At 43.0% G+C, this 17075-nt stretch overlaps 2 protein-coding genes across 2 annotated transcripts; both read right to left on the bottom strand.

Annotated features, from left to right (window-relative positions):
* Positions 1 to 444: 444 nt before the first annotated feature.
* Positions 445 to 1871, bottom strand: LOC306746761 (endoplasmic reticulum junction formation protein lunapark-A-like). Its single transcript, XM_079229723.1, has 5 exons — positions 1845 to 1871; positions 1703 to 1760; positions 882 to 965; positions 717 to 768; positions 445 to 532 (listed from the first exon to the last, which is right to left on the bottom strand). Exons 2-5 carry the CDS (start codon positions 1748 to 1750, stop codon positions 492 to 494), a joined length of 225 nt encoding a protein of 74 aa, XP_079085849.1. The 5' UTR covers positions 1751 to 1760; positions 1845 to 1871; the 3' UTR covers positions 445 to 491.
* Positions 1872 to 4939: 3068 nt separating this feature from the next.
* Positions 4940 to 12883, bottom strand: LOC306746531 (endoplasmic reticulum junction formation protein lunapark-B-like; the record flags this gene model as incomplete). The annotated part of the gene is made up of 15 exons (XM_079229454.1): positions 4940 to 7174; positions 8050 to 8139; positions 8520 to 8690; positions 8774 to 8844; positions 9178 to 9283; positions 9549 to 9650; positions 9939 to 10049; positions 10196 to 10247; positions 10355 to 10438; positions 10635 to 10675; positions 10956 to 11014; positions 11186 to 11322; positions 11472 to 11522; positions 11920 to 11961; positions 12857 to 12883. The coding sequence occupies 15 exons, from the start codon at positions 12881 to 12883 to the stop codon at positions 6900 to 6902; spliced, it is 1419 nt and encodes a 472-aa protein (XP_079085580.1). The 3' UTR covers positions 4940 to 6899.
* Positions 12884 to 17075: the final 4192 nt, after the last annotated feature.

The raw sequence follows: 17075 nt of genomic DNA, 5'->3' as shown, positions 1-17075 counted from the left end.
CATCAAAGATCCTTAAATTCATCTCATGGCTTCTCCTCAACGTTCAAATCACTTTTTGGCTCCAAACCAGTCTGGGCTGTTGGGAGTTTTTGAGGAGTTCAACAACTAACTAGAAACACACACACGCCTCCTGCTGCTGCTGCTGCTCCTCCTCCTCCTGCTGCCACTGCTCCTCCTGCTCCTCCTCCTGCCGCCGCCGCTCCTCCTTCTCCTCCTCCTGCCGCCGCCGCTCCTCCTCCTCTTCCTCCTCCTCCTCCTCCTCCTGCCGCCGCCGCTCCTCCTCCTCCTGCTGCCGCCGCCGCCGCTGCTGCTCCTCCTCCTCCTCCTCCTCCTGCCGCCGCCGCTCCTCCTCCTCCTCCTCCTCCTCCTGCCGCCGCCGCTCCTCCTCCTCCTCCTCCTCCTCCTCCTCCTCCTCTTCCTCCTCCTCCTCCTCCTCCTCCTGCTGCTGCTGCCGCCGCTGCTCCTCTGACTGGCTCTTGCTTTCTACTTCTTTAGTGCCCATCGGCCTCACTGGCATTCCTGTGTTGAAGCTCTGCATAGAGGAGGGGAATAATCACAGAGCTTGGTCATTCACAGATGCGAGAATCCTTTAACCGTTGGTACTTTCTGCTGCTCTCGCCTCTGCACACCTCCAGCCGGAGCTCCATCAAATACCAGTCCACTCACTTTAAACGTGATGCTCTATCTTTTCCGTTGTGTATTGATGTGCGTCATACCTTGTCCTGGCCTGGGAGTCATCTGAGGACGCACCGGAGTCGACTCCAGCTCCTACAACATAACGACAATCTAAATCAACAAGTCAACCGAAACAAAAAACCCGGAAAGATTAAACAAGACAGAACACAGCAAAGAAAATTATTAAAAAAAACAACGACACTCACGGCTTTCTTCTTAGCATCGGGATCAAAGCGGTCCAAGTTGAGTTTGCCGTTTTTGTACTTCTGTCTTTCCATCACTTCCTCCAGCTGCAAACACAAAGCAGGGAAGTCCACTCACTGCTGGCAGAGCATGTACAAGAAGCACCACTCAACGCAACACAGATTGCAAGGACGACACGCACTGACAGTGAGTTGTCACGAGTGTATACGTATGTCATGGAAGGCTGGCCTCCTAAAGGTGTTTTTCACAAAAAGAAACGAGTAGAGCAAGGTTGTGTCCTATGGGGGACCAGAGTCATTGTACCCTCCAAGACAAGAAGAGCTGTGTTAAAAGAGATTCACTCTGGGCACCAAGGCATAGTGAAAACAAAGGCCTTAGCTCGCAAATATGTATGGTGGCCGAACCTTGATTTGGAAGTGGAACAGATTTGCAAGGAATGTGAAACATGCCAGTTAGATCAAAAGATGCCACGCCAGGTTCCACTGCACCCCAGGGAGTTCCCGGGTGAGTCCTGGAAGAGACTGCACATAGACCGTTCCTGAACCACATGTTCATGGTTGTGGTCGATGCACATACAAAGTGGTTGGAAGTGTTTCCTATGTCACAGATCACCTCTCAAGTGACAATCATCAGGCTCAGGAGACTGTTTGCCGGTCTGCCTGAACAAATTGTGACAGACAATGCGACCACATTCACATCAGACGAGTTCCAGACTTTTGCCAAACAGAATGGAATTCTGCACACCACAAGTGCACCAGGACATCCAGCAACAAACGGTCTGGCAGAGAGATATGTACTGCATATCCTACAGTGGACAACTTACTGTTTCTCTCAGTGCGTTTGGAAAAGAGAAAGACCAACAACTTCTCATGAGCCACACCCTGAGGACGAGGGAGAGAAGCCAGGTGAGATATGTCGCTGTTCTTGATAATCAACTTCAGATTCAGACTTTAACATGAACTCACTTTTCACGCTGTGCTGAGAAGGAACAGGGTAGGGCTGGGCGGTATGGCCAAAAATTCACATCACGGTATTTCGTAAGATTCTGGCAGATTCACGGTATATCACGGTATTCTTTTTTCGAGTAAACATTCATTGACGCTGAAAAGGACCGCCGGCTAGCTGCTCACCGATTGTTGTTCACCGATTGTTGTTCACGCTTGTTGTTCACCGCTTGTTGTTCACCGCTTGTTGTTCACGCTTGTTGTTCACGCTTGTTGTTCACCGATTGTTGTTCACGCTTGTTGTTCACCGATTGTTGTTCACGCTTGTTGTTCACCGATTGTTGTTCACGCTTGTTGTTCACGCTTGTTGTTCACCGATTGTTGTTCACGCTTGTTGTTCACGCTTGTTGTTCACCGATTGTTGTTCACGCTTGTTGTTCACGCTTGTTGTTCACCGATTGTTGTTCACGCTTGTTGTTCACCGCTTGCTGGCCAACTGCGGTGAACAGCTGTTTGTGTGGTATGTCTTCCGTCTGTTTCCTGTTTTTTTCACCTCTTCCCCTAGGTCCTAAGTCCCTCCATGTTCAGCTTCTTATCACCCTCTATGTACCAACCAGTGGTGTGCCATCAGGGCCAGCTAAGGCTTCTCTGCTGGCCTAAACAGAATCACAAAGTTATAGCTATTTTATAATTATTTTTCCATATTGGCTTATTTTCCCATTGCACAGCTCTTGTCTTCGTTTGTTGCTCTGCTTCCAGTGCAGCTTTTTTTAAGGAGATCTTTTATCCAATCAGATTTCACCTCGTCTCCATGAAAGAAGAGCAGCCGAGGCCTTCTAGCTGGCCTTTGCAGATTAAAGAGCATGGGGACGTTGTTGTGATTGTCATGGTCTTCAACCAATCAGATCTTTAGTTTGACATGCTGGGCGTATTCTTTGACGTGCCAGGGCCTGGAAGTACGTCAGCATTAACATGAGCTGTGATTGGTCAGTGGCCAGCGTGACTTGTGTCAACAGAAAGCTAACTTGCTGCTAGCAGAACTCAGTAGGAGTAAGAAGAGTTCAGGCTGAAACATGAGAGAAGTTATGACACTTTTAGTTTTTTGCTTGGTATAGTTTTTTTAACACTCATTGGCTGAAGGAGGAGAAACGGACTTGGTGGCGGATTTACTGACAACGCCTTTCTCACGAAGGGCTATGGGCATGTTTGGCGGTGACGATCCTCACTGGCGTCCATGGTCACCGAGAAGGACCTGTTACTGGAACTGAAGCGCACGATAAACTGTACAACCGCATCATTGAACTGTTTGTTAACAAAGAGAGGTGGATGGACTGTGTCTTGAAGTGAACAGCATGTGGTGAGTGAACTGCTTTTGTGTTTTTGATCTGCAGTAGCGTTGTGTTAATGTGTCTATGGTGTCATTTGTATAGTTAATATCGTTCCTTCAGATCGCGGCTCGTGCTCTTGAGTGTGCAGTGTTTTAGTGCCGCAGTTTTGTTGGATTGTTTTGTCATAACTAAATGTAACTGGTTCTAGTGAATTTGTTCTTGTTGATGTGGACAACATGCATTATCCGTTAATGACACAGCATCGCGTCATGCGTGTATTTATGTATCAGACGACACAGAAGGCCTAGATAGAAAACGCAACGCCCGCCACTGGTACCAACGTACATTTAAAACAAATACCACACAGTAATCAGCGTTGCATATGTGTCTAGCTGTATTGGTGCATCTCTGGTCTCTCGTTCCTCCTGCATCGCTCTTTTCCGTTTTTAATGTAGCGACCGAGTTTCTTCTTGTTGCGATAGTGGGCGAGCTGTACCCAGCATGCAGTTCGGCGGTGTAATTTCATAAATGTACAATTATTAATGTTACAAATTGTTTATGTGTCACAAACTGTTGTGTCGTGGTGTTTTACCTGTTAAAGAGCGCTAGTTGTGGGTTATTAATTGTTGTTATAAAGTTATAACCATGATACCTAAGACAAGTAGCACATCTGGGATATTTTTCTGACTCCACCTTTTGCAGACGTTGGTTTTTGACTTTGAACTTCTCCAGCTCAGTAATATCCTGCAAAGGAACCATGAAGGGTCAAAGGTTATTTAAACACTGTGCAAAGAGTTTCAAATCCTCGGACGTTAAGTTCTGTTTTCCAATTTCATTTGGGATGATCAAATACGAGTTTCAGATCAATACAAGACTTCATTCAAATATTTAATATTGGATTGAGGATAAAATAACCGAAAATCATCATCGCAGTATCAGTGTTGACAACAGATTCACAACTGACTGATGTGTCAGTAATCAATCACCTCAGTTCCTGTAAACACATTTACTCATGACTGATTAAGGCCTGAATGTCAACAAAATAAAATTGTAACTTCACATTTCCCTACATATGTGCATTCCTCTGATTATATTTCTTTCTGAAAAATTCATAATTTCAAAAACCAAGGGTTGCCCTTTCTATTTCTCACCCACTGCCTGTCTGCCTGCCTGCCTCCCTTTCTCTTTCCCAGCTATTCTTGTCTGTTATTTTCGGGTGTGATTACTCTTATGGAGAAAAGAAAACCGTAATAATGATTCACTTGTTTTTCACAACTTTTTTTTGGGCAGCTTAATTTAAGGTTTAGGTCAGAGGATTTTAACAGCAGAAAGGAAACAAGCTATTTATATATATATATATATATCATTTGTATTTATGGGTTACGGTTGTGAATCGTGTAAATATTCATGCCGTATTAATGTGGCACGGTTTGCTTTGTCGCTGACGTGGGAATTCCTCTTGAATCTGCTGTAGTTCGTTACGAGCTCACGAGTTTCTCATACTTTGTTTTGGGATAAATGTTTTTTAACCACACTGAAGGATCGTTTTAACTGATCTGCTGAGCCAACTAAAGGCTATTAGGTTTTATTAAGTTAAACCTGACATGGATCATTTGAATGAATATGGTGAACTAATAGTTCCTCCTTCAGGGAACTCGGGTGATGGATCATAAGTGTCACTTGATTGATTTTGCAGCTGTGATTCCAGCTGGTTTCATTTGGACCAATATGAGATAAAACCTGTGAAGCGTTCAAGAACCACAACTACTAGCCTTCTTTGTTGTTAAAAACCTTTTATTTCTCGTTCCTTTCGCCCGCGTAGAGACAACCAGCGACGGGCAGAAAGGTCAGCGATAAACTAGCAGAGCAAAACTAAAACGACTAATGCAAAGTAAACAGTTCTTAAATATTAAGCGCCCGCGTCATATCGTACCATGTGTGCATCGCCAGCAGGTCTTACGTGGGATAAAAAGCTTGTAAACACTTTGAACCATCAAAGATCAAAACGTCAAAGATGTGGAGTCCTTAAATTCATCTCATGGCTTCTCCTCAACGCTCAAATCACTTTTTGGCTCCAAACTATTCTGGGTTGTTGGGAGTTTTTGAGGAGTTCAACAACTAACTAGAAACACACACAATTAGTTTAAAACCCCTAAACTAAACACATTAAAAATACACATTAAAATAATGTCATGTGCTGTTGGTTTTCCACTCAGCCTGTGTGTGTTTCTAGCTCCAGACCTGTATTTACATTTGCATAGACACTCGTGATTTCTTCTGCTTCTATTTAATAACAAAAAGAAGAAATTGTTGTCACCTTTAACTCGTGGAAATAACAGTGAACGCACATTAAGATGGCAAAAGACCAACGCTATCGAGCGCCGACACTTTGTGATTACTCCTCAAAAACGTTTAAAACCAAACAGACCTCAAACATTTCAAAACACAATACGGCCAAATAAATAGAAAGAGACACTCAGTGCAAATGACGTCAGGGAACACAGAAAAAACAAGAGTGCATTTGGCAAAAATTATTATTTATAATAATCCTCGGAGGACGAGGATTTCGCAATATGGAGATAAATTGGCAGTTTTAGCTCCGGCCTGACCTTTAAAACGTTTTTTTAAAAAGGTTCAGATCCTCAAGCTACTACATTAGCTTGGGTTGACACGCCCACTTTAAAGTAAGATCTTTGTGGAGGTTCACTTTTCCCCCCCGAGCTGTAAAAACATTTCTTGGTTAAGAAAAAATGATATACGAGATTAAAGCTGCGGGTTTTTAAACAGACATTTAAAATAGTCGGCGAACAAACGTGCACTTCCTCTAAAAACAGACATGTCCTGTTGCACCACTGGTGGCTGATCCCAGTTCAGTTTCTGAGTGTCTGCCTGCAGTAATAAAAATAAAATGGGACATTTTGACATGAGTGATTTGCTGCTGACAAACATCGGCCAGTGAAAAAAGGTCAGACTGCAGGGAACTTTCTCACAAGCGACGAGGAAACAAAGGCAGCAAAGTCGAGACTTTCTCTGGTGACTTTCATCCATTTAGCAGCTGATCTGAGTGCAGCTGACGGGGGTTAACTATCTCATTTCCTAGCTACTAAAATGTAGCAGCGTTGGGTAAAATCAGTCAGGATAAGAACTGTATCCAAGTGGTTTTTAAAGTACCAAGAAGTCTTGATTCACAACAGGTACAAAAATAACATGCGTATTCCATACTTGAATAACCTTAATAACCTGTGATATTCAGCAACATAAACCAGCACCACACTGAGTGGAGTCATCAACATCAACATCAGGGATTAAGATTGAAGCAGGTTAGCAACAAACCATAACATCTTAACTTGTCAGTCATAAAATCATACAGCAGCCAACCAACCACATCAAACCTAAAATAACCTTAGAGTTTAAATTATGCAACACTGAAAAAAATGAACTATGTCTGTCTCCACGTATCGAGCATTACAAGCAGCCAACTGCTCTACGGAGACCCAGCTTTAAGAACTACAATCACGGATCCGCATCATACGTCGGCGTCATTTTGAGGCAATATCGTTGGACAATTATAGTGTGACTTTAGAGAAACAGCAAACCGAAACACGAGTGAGGCTGATGGAGCTTTTGGTTGCGAGGAAGAACAACAGAATTAAACTGACAATCCTTGTCCAGCTATATTGCTTTAAAATGCCGCCCGTCTATCATGTCCAGTACCAACGTTCCTGCTCCTCTTCTGGCCTCTCTGCAACTACGAAGGCTGAGACTCCGTCTCACGGGGGGCGCTGGGACTCTGCTCCGATTCCACCTCCTCCTCCTTCACCTCCTGAACCACTTCTTCCTGCTGCTCCTCTTGCCCCGCCTCCTCCTCCTCCTGCAGCTCCTCCTCTTCCTGCTGCTGTTGCCCCGCCTCCTCCTCCTCCTGCAGCTCCTCCTCCTCCTCCTCCTGCTGCTGCTGCTCCTCAGGCCGGCTCTCGCTCTCTACTTCCTTAGTGCGTCCTTCGTCTTCCCCCGTCTCTCTCTCATCTGAGGAGAAGACATGCAAGTAAGACGCGCAAATAAGCAGTAGACCAACGGACAGAAGGGTGACGGGTGAGAGAAAGAGGAGCGTCTCAGATCGTGGGAGTAGCTTGCAGTGCAGCACATGATTGGTTGTTTGGGAGTTAAAAGCAGTTAAAAATCAAAATGTACAGCATTCCCGTTGTTAGAGTTGGGAGAAGTAGAGAGCGTGAAGCCTCCCTCCTCTGACCCAACAACACGGCTTTCAAGAGGAAAATTAAACCCGAAAAAATGTCTCTGTTCAATAAAAAAGAAAAAAGTAATGAGCACTAGAATCATTGGTTGTTAATGTAAAGTAAAATACATGTCGTCTGAATGGGGGTTAAATTATCAGACAATATAAAAGCTTAAATATTTGACATGTTTTTCCATGAAGTGACCTATGCACAAACTCTTTAACATGAAGATTAGAAAGCAAATCAATCAATTTGGAAATACATACTGAAGACCAGATCTGGGTCAAACACGTGTATTTTCTATTTGTAGGTTATGTTTATTTATCATTTGCTAAACAAACGTTTGGGGTTCAAGACAATTCAGACAATAACAGCTCAGTTATATAGTTTATGTGATTTACTAAACCTTTGCCAGATTCATTTAAATTCTCTGAATGAGATCAAAAAGGTATTTGGAGACACTGCTGGACCCAGGTCTGGTGAAAACCTCCAATAACTGCTTCACCCGTGAGATCTTTGTTTAGTGTGATTGGAGCGATCCGATTGGTCGGCATCGGGCAGCGTTCTACCGTGTTATGGATTCTACAGAGAGAGAAAATGGACCCATTCTGAGGTAAATGAGTTCAGATTAAGCCGATCAGACAGGTGCAGCGAGAGGAGGGGAACCTGGACTCTGCAGAGGTCGGTTCTCAGGGTTCTTTGGACTCTGCTGGATCCGGAAATTGTGGACCAAATTCCACGGAGCCGGAGCCTTAGCTAGAGGCAAGATCACACGGTTAAACCCGCTGGTCACATGGTGTGTGCTCACGGGCCGACACAGGAGATGTGTGAGGAACGACTAACAGTACAAGCGACCCTTTTTCTGGTTGCACCACCATGACGACAAACGATTGCCTGCACCTCGAGGGAACATTACAATGTCTTACCTCTGCTGGCTCCTTGCTCTAACAACTGCCAACTACATGGGGGTGGAAGCTGACATGGTTATAACGTTGGGGGGGGGGAAGAATCATACACAAACTAATGAGAAAAGGTCAACTGGAGCGCTGCTCTAGGAAGCCTTGAACCCGAGCGGTTAGGACACGGAGTAAGTCACGTTCAGACGCTCGGGGCGGTGGGTTGTTTTATTTCAGTACCTCCAGAGGGCGGTGCGCTCTCCTCCGTGTCCGTCCCAGAACGCGGCGCTGGTCCAGGGGAACGCGGCTCCGCCCGCAGCCTCCTCTCGTAGCTGAACTCGGGGAGCCTGGGAGCCTGAGGGCGCGTCTTCCTGGCCGGGTTGAGGAAGTAGCAGTACGCACAACGGAACGCTGAGAGAGGGGAGGAGATCGTTCAAATAAACGAACATCGAGAGTCCTTCTCGTTAAATGTAACGCTGCGTTTCTGTTCTCACCGAGATATTCAAACTCTTCTTTCAGAGCCATGCCGTTATGAGAAAAGCACTGCTGGCAGACCAACGCGTATCTATAGGAGAGAAGGAAGGAGGCAGATACTGTTTGAGTCCATTATTCTTCTTCGTCTGCTTTCCCAGAGGAGACTTTATTTACCCCCCCTCAGTCATAGGTCAGCCGACTAACACACTAGGAGTGTGATCAAGGGCTACACACACACACACACACACACACACACACACAACAGAATATTTGTTCTTTCCTTTCTACAGTTTATGTTGCCGCTTATGTTCATATTCATCATTCTGCTGCTTTTAATTCCCAATCTGCTAAATGATAATATGACTTTATGAAGTTACAAGCTACTTCCACACGGGGGGGTTAAGTGTACCAGACGGTTCTTTACCTGTTCTGTGGTCCATCCCCGACCAGGTATTCAATGACTCGGTCCACAGCTCCTCTTTCTTTGGGCAGGATGGGTCTTGCTAATGGAGGACCCGGTGGGTGCATGCCTTTAAAAGAAAACAGATGGAAATCAACACACACAAACACACACCATTGAGATTCAAGGCTCTACATTTCAGTGCAAAAATGTGTGCAGCGTTTCTGTGCAGAGTTGGTGGCTAAAACGTACACAGATCTCACGAAACCAAAATAATACTGCAAGATAAGATAAGAGCTCAGCTTATTATGCAGCCTGACAGCAGCGGGAAGGAAGGACTTTCCCCTAGACCTTTCATGCACACACAGAAGCTTTTATGACAAGCTGCAACCTACCGACTCCTGGTATAGGGGAGTAGGACGTCCTGGGTATCGCCCCGTGGAGGACGGAGGCCGACAGAGCAGATCTCTCCGGGGGTCCTCCTGGTCCTCCTGGAGCTGAAAGAGGGACAGGTTCTGGAGGGAGAGCGACACGGGATGAAGACAAGGACGCATGTCTGAAGCAACCAAGTCAAAGGCAGCCGGGCTTTCTTGTTCATTCCAGCTGTCTTTGACTTAGTGCTTCGCCCAGAATCTTTCTATACGGATACAGAGACCTGGAATAATCCGGACGAGCTCTCGCAGTCGACTCGCGGTGCTGTGTGGGTCCGGCGGCAAAGTCGATGCACTTGCAAACTGTGCTGCTTCGCCATACTTGATCTTAAGTATCTCTGTGTGCCACCTTACCCACAGGTGTGCCGTCTGGTCCCAACCGGGGCCGTGCTCCAGGTGGGGGAGTCATTGCCATTGCAGTCGGGGTGCCCATCGGCCTCATTGGCATCCCTCTCTGTCGAAGCTCTGCATGGAGGAGGGGAATAATCACAGAGCTTGGTCATTCACAGATCATCTCTGCACACCTGCAGCCGCAGCTCCATCAAACGCCACTCAACTCACTTTAAACGTGATGCTCTATCTTTTCCGTTGTGTATTGATGTGCGTCATACCTTGTCCTGGCCTGGGAGTCATCTGTGGACGCACCGGAGTCGACTCCAGCTCCTACAACATAACGGCAATCTAAATCACCGAAAGTCAACCGAAACCAAAAAACACGGAAAGATTAAACGAGAAAAAAAAAAATACGTAAAAACTACAACGTCACTCACGGCTTTCTTCTTAGCCTCGGGATCGAAGCGTTCCAGGATGAGTTTGGCGTTTTTGTACGTCTCTGTTTCCATCACTTCCTCCAGCTGCGAACACAAACCAGGGAAACTGTCATTTTTAACACGTGCACTGAATTGTGGGCCGTTAGTTCAAACACAAATGAGCCCTGGAGGCAAACTTGGCCAGAACCCCTCCCTCACCTCACGGCATCCAAACTCTCTTCAAACAAGTCAATAAAAGCCACATATATTAAAAGATGATTGTAAAGACTCCGACACTTACGATCCTTTTTTTGGAAACTTTTAAATCTTCCAATTTATCATCTGAAAAAAGGAGCAGAAATTTGCATCATTCCAGAGAAATATACAATGTCAAACATATTTGAAAGTGGTGTATACTTGCAGAGATTATATTTTTACAATAATATGAAGCCATGTTTGCCTTCAGTGAATTATAAAAGGCTATAAAATCAAGCAGTTTCATATGTTACTATTCCATGTATGAGATAGCAGAATATTTTTATTGTTCGATAAGTCATGAAATTAACAAAACCTTGAAACAGATGAGTTTTGTGTGAGTCAGATGGATAGAAGGACAACTTACTGTTTCTCTCAGTGCGTTTGGAAAATAGAAAGACCAACAACTTCCTGATGAGCCACACCCTGAGGACGAGGAAGAGAAACCAGGTGAGCTATGTAGATGTTCTTAATAATCAACTTCAGATTCAGACTTTAACATAGACTCACTTCTCACACTGTGCTGAGAAGGAACCGGGTATTAATATGATGGTAATTAATATGATGGTAAAAGGACAGAACCACGTGAGCACTCACAGCACAGGGTATAAGAAGAAAGGCAGCGCCATGGCTATTCTCTGCAGCCATTGTTCAGGGAGGTAGAGACAGTACACGACCAGCGAGGTCATCAGGTACAGGACCGACGAGTAGATGAGCAACCGGCCGATCCACAGCTGCAAACACACACACACACACACACACACACACACACACACACACACACACACACACACACACACACACACACACACACACAGTGAGAGAGTAGAAACTGCAATGCAAGCATATTTTTCGCACATCTGGGATGTTTCGCTGACGCTACCTTTTGCAGACGTTGGTTTTTGGCTCTGAACTCCTCCAGCTCTGTAATATCCTGCAAAGGAACCATGAAGGGTTAAAGGTTATTTAAACGCTGTGAAAAGAGTTTCAAATCCTCAGATGTTAAGTTCTGTGTGTTCTCTGATTTCATTTGGGATGCTCAAACATGAGCTTCAGGCCGATACAAGTCTTCATTAAGATAGTGGCCGTTCTCATGAAGCAGGATTGAGGACATTCCTGTGTTGTGTCCCCGTGTTCAGTGTGATCGTCCCGTAATTCAATCATGCTGCTGTTGAGAAAGGCCCTCGATTGATTGTATAACTGTACGTCTTTATTATGAGGAACTAAAATGAAAACTGGGCGTGTGTGTATCATTTGACTGGGGTCATAATCGAAAAGGAAAACCCAGAGAAACCGAGTGACGAAGAAATAACGCGGTGTTTAGTCCGTACCTTGTCGATGTTCTCCAGCTGCTCGACTGTGGTTGGCTTTGTCTGGATTGAGGATAAAATAACAGAATAGAAGTATCAGTGGCGCTCACGGACAACAGATTCACAACTGTTAATGTATATCATTAATCAATCACCTCAGTTCCTGTAAACACATTTACTTATGACTAATAAAGGCCTGAATGTCAACAAAATAAAGTGTAACTTCACATTACTCTACATATGTGTATTCCTCTGATTATACTTCTAATCCCTTTCTGAAAAATTAATGATTTAAAAAAACCAAGGGTTGCACTTTCTATTTCTCACCTACTCTGCCTGCCTGAGACAGACCTCCCTTTCTCTTTGACTTCGCCAGTATGTCTTAAAATAGCACATTAATTGCTTCTAGCTCGGGTTCACCGTGTCGACAGTTAACACGACCAAATCATCTCAAATGCCTTCATCATTTAAGGAGAACAAAAGACACAATCTTGTATGATTCAGTGCTCAGAAATTATTTTGTTCTCGCTGTTCAAGGCTTGTGAAGTAAAATTATTTATTTATTCAAGTAATAAGAAAAAAAGAGCAGAGGGTTATCAGTCTTATTGATTTCTGTCCATCTACAATTGTTGCCTGTATATTGTGGAACTCTTGTTAAGATGTTATGAATACTGGCTGACGTACGACACTTGGCCCCATGATAGATTCAGCCCTCTTAAATCCCTGCAATGAAAGGCAGCCCTATAAATGTCGGCCTCAGCTCTCCCTGCAACGCTCGGGCCAACAAAATCAGATTGGCCATCTTCTTAAAAATACTTTCATTAAGATTTGATAAAAACCTTTATTAGTCTCGTCTCGTAAATGTTGTTTGTATTCATATGTTAACTCCTTGATGTCACTTTCTTGTTTTGTACTTAAACCTGAAGTATTCATGTTTACATGCCTCTCATCCACTTACCTTCCACCGGGATATCAGGGCCCCCATATCTGTACGTTACAGTCGTCTCCTCTTTGATTCCTCTGGTTCACTGTGGAACAGAAAGTCTGTTAAAACATAATCCAAACCAGTTATGCTTCTGATGTCAAACACAGCATCAAAAACAACACTTACATCATCACAGGATTTAGCAAACTGCCCACAGAAAACCCGTTCACAATGGCTGCCTTTGTCGTCGTGGATTTACTAAGGAAATCTTTTCCCACGACTCGTCACATAACTTAAGCTATGGCATTTCAGGCCACGATCCAGTCTTTTTATTATTTTTATTTACATGACCTTAATAAGTCCTCATGCGTCTGTTGTTGTTGCTTCACAGCTGTCACTCCAGAAAGAGAAAACCATGTTCCATAACAATGAGTTGAAACAGAGATTAAGAAGAACAGCATGGACTTCACATTTACAATAAAGTGCATAGCTTCTTCACTAGCAAACAAAATATATTAGTTTATTGGCTTCAATGATTTGCAGAAAGTTTGTATGGTTTGCACTATTTTTAGTACATTTCTATGAGTAAAAGAAAGGGCAGACCTCTACTTTTGTGATCTTTCTAAGCTAATATAATATAAAACTCAGGGTTAGCTATAGTCACCAGGCATAAACTATATTAATGTTACAACGAATAACTGTTTCTTTCTCCAAGACGTGATACGTTCACCTGCCTGCTAGCTAGCTAGCGCAACAATAACAATGGCAGATTAGCATCGTCGCGCGCAACACGCCGCGTTTAAACTTTCTCGTCTTCAGCTGGGCTTTAATTTAAACTAAATACTCACATTATGCGGCGTTCAGGCGCTTATTCTAGTCGGCCATTTAGTTAAGCTGGCGCAGAAACCGCAACGCTGTCGCCGTTAGCTTCGCTGACAGCTCTACAGCGTGGTACTGTCGAGGAGGCGAGCGTCAGTTGACGTCGTGCGTGATGACGTCAATCGGGAGCGTAGGTTGGTTTTTTTTCTCCCAGAGGGCTGTGCGTTGTAGTTCTTTCTTTTGTAAGTTACAGTTACTCTTTTTTTTAAAGATTTAATGCAAGAAAATCGAAATAAAGTACTATTTAAAATATAAATAATTGACTTAATAAAATGTTAAATGCAAAATGTTAAATTAAATTAAAAATAATGCATATAATTCTAAATGTATGATGCATACATTTTTTTTAATATGGAGTTTTATGGAGAATAATTAATTCCAGTGCCCTGCATTTAACCAACAACAATTACTGAGTATGTGCATCATCAAATGATAAATATTCAAAGAAAATAATTTTAAAAAGCCCAAACCGCCTCTTTCTTCAAGATGCGAGTCACCTTTTTCACCACTAGATGTCGCACACATTTTAATATTTCACGTGGGCTTTCGTTATTCAATGCATCCTTAAAGGGAGCTGAAGCTAAACTGTGAGGATATCTCATCATTAATTAAACAATTCATTGTAACCTTGTCATTATTATGCACGGCACCATTTAATTATTTGTATTTAATAAAATCATCTTAAAAATGGCTGCAATGTAATAATTCGACATTATTTGCAGCTAAACAGCAACAACTGTTATGTTATTATTGGTTATTCTGACATATTGTATGCACACACACACACACACACACACACACACACACACACACACACACACACACACACACACACACACACACACACACACACACACACACACCACGTGGTTCAGGCATGCAAAGCCTCAGATTAATGTCGTTTTTTCCTCTTCAGGAAAATACTTATTTTACAAAATGAAATGCAACACACTAAAAGCAGACTGAGCCCCAGCGCGGCCCCTTAAACACACATCGTAGAGTTTCCACTGCTGCTCTTATAATGCTGTGAAGACGTGGAATCTCCCGAATATTCCGCAGCGTTTGCTCAACTCCCGCTGCGCTGTTTGGGATCAGGCTGCAGTGCGCAGAGATTTGGCCTTCAGCTTGAATGCTCGTGGCTTCCTCTGGAGACCGAAGAGTTATGAGCCTAATAAAACTTACTCTCCCCTCCTCCTCTTCCTCCTCCTCCTCCCTCTCTCCCTCCCTCTAAGACACAAACACAGTATGTGTATTATAGTCATCTTGCTGCGGATGTTATTTCCGTTTCATTAACCCGAAATTAATTAAACACTAAGATGAAAATGAAAAACAGTGAACTTTTAAATAAAAAATAAAAAATGTTTTACAACTCTTCGACAAAATATGTGTGTGTGTGTGTGTGTGTGTGTGTGTGTGTGTGTGTGTGTGTGTGTGTGTGTGTGTGTGTGTGTGTGTGTGTGTGTGTGTGTGTGTGTGATCACATCAAAGATTTATTTTACTTTTTTTTTTAAGCATTACTGCAAGTATGTGATACCTCAAATGTATTTGTAGATTTCTATGAGACAATGAGTCTAAAATACACATATAAGTGTAATATATAGCAGCAGGTTTGGTTTCGCAGGAAAAGTTAAATTTGACTTAATAAAAAGAAAATATTGCATAAATAATCAAAGAAACCAGCGGGACCCTTCCGTGTTGTGATCATAAGTAATATCATGATCTGGTTTAATTGTGCATTCATATTTCCTCCGTGTCCTCGTGAGGATGAAAGGTCCCACGTGCCGTCTGCGTGGACGGACAGGCCCGCGGTTCAAAGACACTTCGGGTGTATTTTGGGGGTTTATCCCCTTTATTGGACTCTTTATTGGACTCTTTATTGGACTGTCCGGTCACGTGTTGTCTGCAGAGAGGAGGAGACACCTGCTCGAGGAGGTAAACCTCACTTCCTGCTGCTGCTTCCCCTTTGTGCACTTTATGCATTCCTCTGTTCAGTCATTCACGTGCATCACTAAACATGTTCTGTCCTTGACTGGCGCTGCTCGTGTTCGTTCACATTTACACTGTAAACCTGCACGTGCATGCAAATGATGGAGCGGACTATAAACTATTATGATTATACAGCCGTGAGCCTTAAACAGAGGTTGATAAGGAATATAAATAAACTAAATAGTTTACATGCTATTTGCATTAATTGGATTATTTTCCCATGGTGTTTATTCACAGTGCGCATGAGATGGATGTTAATTATGTTAATGTTTTAATTAACATGTTCTTTTTAATACGTGAAAATAGGGAAGCAATACAACAGTATTGTTGCTGTCCTCAAGAAATATCTCACTATTTAGCCTTTTTTATTTGACATATATCAGAATCAGAATCCGCTTTATTGGCCACGTGTTTACACTTACATGGAATTTGACTCTTTGTATACATTATACACTACCATGTGTATACACATTATATATATATATATATATATATATATATATATATATATATATATATATATATATATTAACATGTATTGAACATATTTCTAGTTTATGTTTCCACGTTTCACATGGTGTAAAGCTAAAGGAGACCACAATACCAGCACAAATCCGATTTGTTGATCATTTAGATCAATACTGAACTGACTTCAGTTCAGCACGTGGTTTCACTTTAAATAGGAGCTTTGTCTATTATTGTGTTGATTTTGTTGTTTGTGACCATAATGCTGCAGTAACCAAACATAAAAGCACAAAGCTCACTTGTGTGTTTCCTCCCTAAAGTATTGCATTTACTTTAATCTATACTGATGAGCATTAAATAGCAAAAATCTTGCAGCTGACACACGTTGTGGGTTTTTATGGCCGTGGTTTTGTTGCCGAAGCCTTTAACCTTCGTGACAGTCGTTACTGAAACATAATTACGTGGTTGTGTTGCCTGATCCGATAACTTTCATTGTTTTACATAAAACAAAAGTTGTCCAGGGACAATTTGTGTCATGTACACAAAAACAAAATTGCATTTCAAGCATTATTTCACGAACAAAGTAGCAAGGTAAGAATTGTTTGTATTTCTCACAGCAGACACAAGCGCATTACCGATGGCTCCGTTCTTAATGGTCCCGGTAAACCATGAAAGTCCTCACGATGCGGGACCCTGAAAACTGAAGCCACCATTTTACGATTCACACCTGCGCTTCTCCTGTTTTAAAACCGTGGATTGTCAAAATGTCGTCTGTGTGAGAAATGTCCGCCTTGTTATTTACACATTTATCTTCACTGACGCTCAAGACCGACGTGCACGCTGACAATTAGCATTATATTTCACGACAATGGTGAGAACTATTCCAACAAAAAAAAGCCCCTCCAGGCCGTGATTTACATCT

Source organism: Taurulus bubalis, assembly GCF_910589615.1.
Source record: "Taurulus bubalis genome assembly, chromosome: 14".
Taxonomy (NCBI): Eukaryota; Metazoa; Chordata; class Actinopteri; order Perciformes; family Cottidae; genus Taurulus; species Taurulus bubalis.
The sequence above is the reverse complement of the archived record's forward strand: the minus strand, read 5'-3'. Positions and strand labels throughout refer to the sequence as shown.